Source organism: Maylandia zebra, linkage group LG16 (assembly GCF_041146795.1).
Source record: "Maylandia zebra isolate NMK-2024a linkage group LG16, Mzebra_GT3a, whole genome shotgun sequence".
Lineage (NCBI taxonomy): Eukaryota > Metazoa > Chordata > Actinopteri > Cichliformes > Cichlidae > Maylandia > Maylandia zebra.
In genome coordinates this window covers 23,637,563-23,646,604 of record NC_135182.1, presented here as the reverse complement: position 1 = coordinate 23,646,604, position 9,042 = coordinate 23,637,563, and the positions used below count along the sequence as shown (strand labels likewise).

Here is a 9,042-nt window from a genome sequence, read left to right as displayed (position 1 = left end):
CTAAATGTAACACAATTAAAGAAAAAAAATCAAAGCCTACATATATTTAAAAAAAAACATAAAACCAAGAGAAAGAAAGCAGAATTGGATTCAAGACTAAATTAAAGGGAGAAATACTGAAATAAGACTAACGCAAAATAGGTAAAAGTTCCAAAAACACAATGCAAAAATTCAGATAACTGTCTACATATATCACACTCACTGCTTATTATCATTCAATGGACGTTTACACTTAGGAGAACATTTACACACTTGGGATTTTGCAATAAGACCAACCGTTTACAAAGTATAGGGTGGAAACGAATGAGTGCCACAATCCAACCAGCAGATGTCAGTATTGCCAAAAAAAGGTGTCGAATAAGCTATGCAAAGGGTAATGGGTTCAACAATGAGGAGTATTGCATGGAAAGCTGCTTTGCAACTTGTAGACACACCTTGTGCAACTATTTCACACGTGCAACCATGTTATGTTTTTTATGTTTTTGCATAATCACGAGGGAAATCCCCTTAATTCTGTAAGATCTGAACATTAACAATTATGCTAAAACTAAAAAAAATACCTATATATTCGGTGTCATTGATTGCAGAGTAATTTGCTATTGTATATATATATATATATATATATATATATATATATATATATATATATATATATATATTGTCTTTGCTTTAGTCTCGTGAGATCGAGTGTGGGATAATAACAGCTTAATACGTACGTATAATTTGCCTAGATGCAAATACTAAAACGCTCAAATGATCACCGAAACCAAAAGCACAGACCCAAAGCAAACCATTTTCCCAGCCGTGAACTGCGCGTGCGCAGAAAACAGGCACCAGTCCACTGCCAGCTCAGCTGACAGCAGCAGCGGCGGCGGCAGTACTCTGGCAGCCTATAACCATGGCAGACTCTGTAAGTAGAGAAGAAGTAGCAGTGATTAGTAATACCGACATCACTTCCACGGAATCTGAGAACAACATCATAAATACGGTCGTACCCTTTGTTGTTCTTCATAATAACCATACTTGAGGTTTAAAAATCTTTTTTGTTTTTACTGCTGAAAACCTTTCAAATAGGGCCTAATTTAATGTTAGCCAGTTGGAGCGTCGAAGACTTTTCCACTGTTTCTACAAAAAGCCTGCGGAGTTTTATGAAACGTTCACTGGCTTCCCCCGCTAGATTTAGCTTACTCCCTTCTGCGGCTTAGCGTTAAATTAATTAAATGACTTAAAGTTGCTTCTGCGAAGACTGTGTCAAACTTTAGTCCTAAACTTTAGTCTTCCTGACGTTAGCTTGCTAGCTATTAAGTCTGAACGCTAAACCTAAGTTTATGTTAGCCATGTTGCCCATTCTGCTCTTTGAGTGCTAACCTGTTAGAAAGATTGAATTCCGAATACTAAAGCAACTTTCCCCCCCAGTATTTCGGTGATTATGGTCTTGTCTTGTGACCTGCACACGCCTGCCATAACTCTGTGTGCTGTACTATTGTTATAGTATCTCCAGCTAACCAAAACAGATTACCCTTATTTTATACTCAAGTTTAATGCATATTTCTGTTCTTTTAGCCCCTGTCCGTTGCCGCTAACACTCTTCCATATGTTTACCTTTTTTTGACTTCCATACTCATAATTTATTCTGGTGTGTGCAGATGGTGGAAAGAGGGACGGCTCTGTTGAGGAAACTGGAGATAAATGTGGCAGAGGCAGAGAAGAGAACAGGGAAGAACACTGTTAACATGCAGGAAACATACACTGTGTACCTGATTGAAATACGGTAGGTTGTAAAGTGAAGCATTCACTTTTCTGTCCGCATCATAGGTGCATCATATGCAAATATTTAGTGCTTATAAAAAAGTAGAGAGAGGTGGAGTACGAACACTTGCATTTTTGCATTCTTTTGCGTGTTTTTTTATTTATTTATTTTTTACCTCAGATATATTACAGTTTGCACAACAAATTTGCCTTTTTGTCTTGATTTTTATAGTATTGAACTGGGAAAATATAGTCACATCATGTACAGTACAGTTGTGTCAACTGGCAAGTTGCTATGAATGAAAGTGTAGTAGCTCAAGCATCTACCACTTTTTTTTGACACACCTGAAATACAATTTTTTTTCTCATTGGTCTTTGTCCAGGCCTGCTGAAACAGAGGGAGGGACACCAGCGGCACCTGACACTTTGTGGAGACGCTACAGTGAGTTTGAGCTTCTCCGAACTTACCTGCTGGTCACCTATCCCTACATTATCATCCCCCCGCTACCAGAGAAAAGGGTGAGTAATGCGTAGGTGGTGGGAAAGGACTAATCAATAATTTTAAAAAAAGAATTAAATGGAAATTATTAAGTGACTATTACTAATACAGCTTACCTTCAACTTCATAGTAAATAATATTCAGCCATTTACCTTTTTTGTTTCCACCCTTGTTTGTGTCTCTTACAGGCCGAGTTTGTGTGGCACAAGCTTTCAGCAGACAACTTAGATCCAGACTTTGTTGAGCGGCGGCGAGTTGGCCTGGAAAATTTCCTGTTGCGTGTTGCATCACATCCGGTCCTCTCCAATGACAAAATTTTCTTCCTCTTTCTTACAGAGGTTAGCAGCCTAACATAAGTTGCATAATGTCCGTGTAGATCTTTTGCCATTCATGTAGTATATTCACGCCTTCCACATTCACAGTATAACAGATTTCAAACTGACGTTAAAGATGAACCCTGAACTGTAAAGAATTTAAGAGCTATTTATGCACCCATAGTTGGTAGATTTGTCTCTTCATTGCAGCCGCTTTTGTAGCTGGAATACCCCGTTTTTTGTTTTTTGGAGAGGGGTTATACAATCTGGCTGACTTTCGAGTCTGTCATGTATTTTTTCTGTCATTTCTTTAGGAAAAGGGATGGAGAGATGCGGTTTTGGAAACGGGCTTCCAAGACAAGGTACAACCAGATGGAGTGTGAAAGACACAAGTTCAGGTCACATGTGTAAACGATGCAAGTAGTTTCCAGGTCTGACAAGGAAAGCTGATGTTGGAAGTGCCAGAAACTGGCATTCTTTCTAATGGCCAGCAGGGGGCATCTAAAGTTATGGTTTCATGGAAGACCATGGGGGGAAAACTGCCCACTCTTTTGATCAATGCCTCCTGTAAATACTTTCCTGATGAGCTTATGGGCTGAATCACTACTTTCAGTATGATTATCCCTTTTTAAATTATTGGTCCCACCAGTGTCCAGAAGGACAATAAACCAGGGTAAGCTTTTTTGCCTGTATAAACTGTTCTTGCCACAAACTAATGGCCAAGTGGCAAACATGACAGAAATACATGTCTGCTTAATACTGTGTGATTTATTTTGAACTAATTTCCAGTTCAAAAGTAAGTTGCATATGAGCATGCAGGTGACAATGACATGACGGTGGCAAATCTCAGCTCAGAGCTTTAAAACCAAACCAGCCTGTGGCTCCTTCCATCTTTTATACACTGTAAATGATTCTGTTGATGTTTTCATCATTTTAATCTGAATTTCATATCCGCATTTTTTGTGTGTTTTACAAATTCAAACTGAGTTATGTTTAAAGCACTTCTTCGTATATTTTGCTGTGTGTAATTCTTTTCCCTAACAGGCTGATTCCAGACTCAAGTCTCTGAGTGCCATGTTCAGAGTCAAGAATCCTGACAAGTAGGTGTAAAAACAGCCAAACCTAACCTAATTTTTCCATTTTCTAGGATTTATGCAAGTTACACAACTTAGACAGATTTAAGACTATTGTGAAATACTTTCTCAGGAATTTTTAATAACTAAAATAAATGAAATATTCATTATAAAATCAGGCAGCAAAAACAGGGTGTAAGATGTGTGATAATCACTTGGATATATTTATGAGCACAAATATGAAAATTCTATTTTTACCACCATATTAAGTAATAATTTATTCTGTTCCAAGGCAAACTGAAAGAACAAATTTCTAGAGTGAATAATGTAAAAGAAAATACTGTTCAATCAGTTACTTTTCTTCTTGTTTTGCCTCTAGGCGGTTTACAGCACTGAAACAGTACAGTGATGAACTGAACAGCGTCATCTCTCAGTTACTCAGAATTCGAGCGGTAAGTTTTGGCACGTTTGTTTAGAGAGACTGAGGTTTATCTTAAGTTGATGCTTTGTGCAAGCCGTGGGCATCCGTTGGTGGTTGCTTGTGGAACTTCAAATTCCAACATTTTTGTCTCTGAAATACAAAAATCTGTATCTACTTTCCTAGAATTTTGACTTTCTTTTCCAGGGCACTCACCATTTTATCTTGGATGTCTACTCCATAGCATGCCAACATTTATTATTTAAAAGTGATTTAAAAGCTGGCTGCATCCAAGACATTGAGAATAATAGAAAGTTATTGAATTGCACTCTAATGCCAAATGTATCTCTTCAAGGTTTTTAAAGCAGACGGTCTAAGGTCTGTTTCTAATGATTAGTTTTGTTTTTTTCTTCTAGCGAGTAGCAGACAGGCTATATGGAGTTTACAAAGTCCATGGTAACTATGGCAGAGTTTTCAGGTGAGGAACACCTGTTCTACTCTGTTTTCTACTGTATCAAATTATAGTTACAAGCATAAATTACTGTATCCATTTATATAAGCAGAATAAAAACACATTTTAGGCAGATGATATTTTACCTTATATTGAATTAGGTCACTTAAAAAGTTTCCCTGCAGCAATAATGCATTTAGTATTAAAGGATTGTTGTGGGTCATTAGGGAATTCCTTTTTTCATAGATATGCCTCAATTGCCTTCTTTGTTTCTGTATGCCCACACAATCTCCTTTTGTTTGGGTAATCATGATATAATAGATACTTAACTACTTAAAAACAATCATTATTTCAGACAGCCATTTTCCTGTTTAGTGAACAAAGAGAGCTGCTGCATTCAAGTCAAGTATACATGAACATTTTTCTGTCTTTAGTGAGTGGAGCGCAATAGAGAAAGAGATGGGAGATGGACTGCAGAGTGCTGGACACCACATGGACACGTAAGTAAAGGTGTTACCTGAATTGGTGATGGACACAAACACATAATGTTTGTTTGGTATTGCTTCAATTGTACAGTGACTTTGCGTGTTATCTCAGTTATGCTGCATCAATTGACGACATTCTGGAGGAGGAAGAGCACTTTGCAGACCAGCTCAAAGAATACCTCTTCTACACTGACGCCGTCAGGTATTATATTGTGTTACAAGATGGTTTTGTTAACACACTTATCAGGGTAGACAGATGCTCTGAATATGCTGTCATTTTATTACATTTTGCATAAAAGTTGCATACATGAATCTCACCATATGTAAAAACATGGAATTAGACGTTAGGCATAATACAATAATCACTGTGCTGAAGCAGGTATTCTAGCTCAGTTACCGATGCAGCAGTGATTTATAGCAGGAACAGGAAGCCATCATTATCTTTGTTAATATCTGGAAAGGTTAATGTCTTCCATAGCACAGTCATGTAAACAGTAAAAGGAGACTTCATACCAACAAGGCTTCTGCTTGCATAACTTGGAAAGCCTGGACATTTTGTTTTTCATGCTTTACCTTCCACCTCATCTATTCCTTATTTTGTTTTGTTTTTCCTCTTTCACAAACACACAAGGGTTGCTTTGGTCAGTGTGTAACTTCATGCTTTATTCCTCTTAATTGGTCTGTAGTGATGCAGCACACATTTCTGACACTATATCTCTTATTTTATGTTTGCTAAAAATCTATTCTTCTGAATGAATTGAATTTTATTGTAAGCATTAAAACATCATTCAGCAGAGAAAAGAGTGTCAGTTTTGTAGATCAGACGCAGCCCACATCTTTATTTACAGTAAATGTAAATACATTCTGTTGACTGTTATAGCCTTTGTAGCAGAATGCATTCATGTTTTGGGACTGTCAGGGTTTAAAGTATGTCTGAATTTGTGTGTGCGTTAAGGTCAGTGTGCAGAAAACATGAGCTGATTCAGTATGAATTGGAGATGGCAGCTCAGGACCTTGCCCAAAAGAAACAACAGAAAGAAGAGCTGGCAACCGGGGTAACACACTTTCACACACTCTGGCTTATAATCTGTCTTTCTCCTCGCACGATATGTGCAAATTAAGAACCAGAAGTGGGCGTGTGTTCAAAAACACCGTTGTGATCCAAATTGTCGTGAACATAATTTAATGCGTGCATTTGTTTTTCCGTGTGTGTCTGTTTGTGTGTGAGTGCAGACGGTGCGAATCTTTTCTTTGAAGGGAATGACCAGTAAATTATTTGGCCAAGAGAGCCCGGAGCAAAAAGAGAGCAGGTTAGCAGCCCTGGAGCAGAGTATTCAGGAAGGAGAGGAAACGGTCAAGGAGAAGAACACCGAGTGCCAGTAAGCACAACACTATCTTATCAACCACTTACCTATTTTGAAATTATCCCTATTTTAAATTTCTCTTCCTCACTGTTCTTCCTCTGTGTGAAAAATATAGCACATAATCTGACTCTGTTTTCTGACTGAACTGTTGCAACTGAACAACATAAATGCAAAGAATAATAACAGGAGACTAGATAATTTTTTCCCCAGCACAAACTGGTGAACTGAGGTATTTGCTGAAAGTGTTGAGAGACAAATTGAGGTTCTGTGTGTAATTAAAAAGTAGTTCTATTCAATTTCTTTTTGTTTTTTTCAACGGAAAAACAAAAGTCAGTGGTATCAGTAGAAAATACAGGAACTAGAACCTAATAAGAATAAGGAACAAAGCAAATGCTGCATTGTTTTTCTTTTCTTCTTCCTCTACCTCTTCCTTTGTTCTTCTCCCTGTGCTTCTTCTCCACGCAAACAGACTAACAGTATCATGCGTCTTTGTGATTGTGCCACCAGGGAGTTTGTGCGAGCAGCATGGGATGACATCGAACATTTTAAAGAGCAGAAAGACAAAGATTTGCGTGAGGCGCTGATAAGCTACGCCATTATGCAGATCAGTATGTGTAAGAAGGTGTGGACATTTATTCTTGTGTGTATTTTGTGTATGTATATAAATTCATAGCATGTGGTCTTTTGTTCAGCAGTACCACTCCTTAACTGTTTAGTATTTCTGTCTTGTCTTTCAATGTCTCTAAGTCACTCCTTTTTTCTGGTACTTGTGTACTGTTACAGGGAATCCAGGTGTGGTCCAATGCCAAGGAGTGTTTCAGCAAAATGTGAGCCGAACTTTCCAAAGCGATCGTACTTTGCACCAAAACTATACTCTGATTGTACAGACTAGGACCAACAGCCAGTGATTATACTGTAGTCCTGTGGAGAAAAGATGGGAACCCAAATGCTGCCTTTAATTTGTTTTGCTATACTCAGTTGAAGCACACACACATTAAAAAAGTGAAAGTGGAACAATGCCTCTTTAACGTCAAGTGTCTTAATAGAACCTTTTCCTTGATTTTCTGACCTTCGTACTTCAGACAGTCCAAATTTACACACTCATCCTTAGTTGCGCTTTCATTAACATGTCCAAGAAGAAAATGTGGCATTATCATTGCACAATGGATCCATGGGATTATCCATGCAGTATATTTCAGTTGTTAGCTCTCTCAATCAGTCACAATGAATAACACAGAGCAATATACTAGTTTGAGTTGACACAGGCTGCACTTTGCAAACAGTGGTTCATGTGACTCGTTTTAGAGTTGCCTGCCTTGATGGAAGGGTCTTTACGTGTTACCTTTCAACCCTCTCCAGAATCTCCTTACATAAAGGTTTTCATACTATTTGATTTTAGGTGATTAATGGCAATAGTGATGAGTTAAAGAATGGGGAACTTGTTTCTGACAGAACTTCTAATGTTATGCTTACGTTTGTGTTTAAATTTCACATTTGCAACAGCAAGTCGAACCAAACAAAAGCAGAAGAGTGCACTGGTGAATGTTCAATTTGAAATAAACTGCAAGAAATATGACTGTAAACATGGACCGAGCTTTAGAAAGCCACTACACTTTTTACATTTCCATTTTTCTTTTTCTTAATTTTTTTAAAAGTCATTTTATGTTCGTCACACAGAAGTAATCTTTGTTATTGTTAATCTGTTGCTGACCAAAGTATTGACGACCAAGTGCTTTTATACTACAAATTTATAGTAGAAAATACAGAAGAAGGGTTGAAAAACTTCGGTTATGTGATTTTTGTTTTGTTTTTTGGCTGAGGAAAGAAATCACTCTCACAATTTGAGTTTCATAGTTTAATTGTTTACACAAAATTTAACCGTAAATGCGAAAAATCAGATCCTTTATTTGCTGTCAAGCATTGTAGCTTTAATGCAACAGAAAAAAAACCCATATAGAACTCAGCCCACTGTCAATGTGCCTCACCACTTATTCTGATATGACCTGAGTGCAGCTACACACAGATACAGACTGTTTTTTGGTTGAGATCCTCACATTAGGCTTACATAAACATACACGCATACTTGTGCTTCTTCGATGACATCAATCTGAAGGGGAGAAAAATTGGTGCATAATGGATCTGACGTCTGAATGTTGTGCTGAGATCAGCAAAAATTTTTCCCCAGAATAAACAATTGTTTTACTGAAAGAATCTCAAATTGAAGCTTTATGTATGTTTGTTTTGTTTTTTTTCTAAATGACAAATGTGTCAGATGTAATCATTGTGTTATGACACTAATAAACATTTCCCTTTTTTGAACTTACTGTTGTGTTTTTATACCGACTGGCAGAGGAACCAAAGAGAACGGGGAAGCAGGATGAAATGTGACTGCTGGTTTTGCTTAGCATGTAAAGGTGGCTGTGGGTGTTTTGATTCTTCACGTAGACATGTTTGCTTTTCCTGTTTACATTTATTTGCCGTTAAAAGATAAGAGAAACAGGCTTTTTATTACCAAAGTCTAAAGGTCAAACCTCAGTGATTCATCTCTGCCAAGATAACTCAAAACCATCCCCTCAGGTTTTTTTTTAAATTTTTCCATGACACTTGTTGGTGCTCATATTAGTGTCTTCAGTGGATACATGGGTCAAATGCATGCAAATGTACTACACAGCACACAAAATGTAGTGTA

At 37.5% G+C, this 9,042-nt stretch overlaps 1 protein-coding gene across 2 annotated transcripts; it reads left to right on the top strand.

Annotated features, from left to right (window-relative positions):
- Window positions 1-803: 803 nt before the first annotated feature.
- snx4 (sorting nexin 4) lies at window positions 804-8,672 on the top strand. 2 transcript variants are annotated; one of them, XM_004555495.4, is made up of 14 exons: window positions 804-910; window positions 1,647-1,771; window positions 2,133-2,268; window positions 2,437-2,586; window positions 2,877-2,924; window positions 3,607-3,662; window positions 4,015-4,087; window positions 4,470-4,531; window positions 4,939-5,004; window positions 5,102-5,191; window positions 5,945-6,044; window positions 6,223-6,368; window positions 6,861-6,975; window positions 7,137-8,672. In XM_004555495.4, exons 1-14 carry the CDS (start codon window positions 899-901, stop codon window positions 7,182-7,184), a joined length of 1,227 nt encoding a protein of 408 aa, XP_004555552.2. In that variant the 5' UTR covers window positions 804-898; the 3' UTR covers window positions 7,185-8,672. The 2 variants fall into 2 exon arrangements, with proteins under 2 accessions (XP_004555552.2, XP_004555551.2); XM_004555494.6 differs by having other exon boundaries at window positions 822-988.
- Window positions 8,673-9,042: the final 370 nt, after the last annotated feature.

Bases quoted from the DNA above. Each gene is read 5' to 3' on its own strand.
- snx4 (XM_004555494.6), top strand. From the start codon at position 899: ATGGCAGACTCTGTAAGTAGAGAAGAAGTAGCAGTGATTAGTAATACC. The intron at 2,269-2,436 runs GTGAGTAATGCG...TGTCTCTTACAG, and splicing joins CCCCGCTACCAGAGAAAAGG to GCCGAGTTTGTGTGGCACAA. The intron at 2,925-3,606 runs GTACAACCAGAT...TTTCCCTAACAG, and splicing joins AAACGGGCTTCCAAGACAAG to GCTGATTCCAGACTCAAGTC.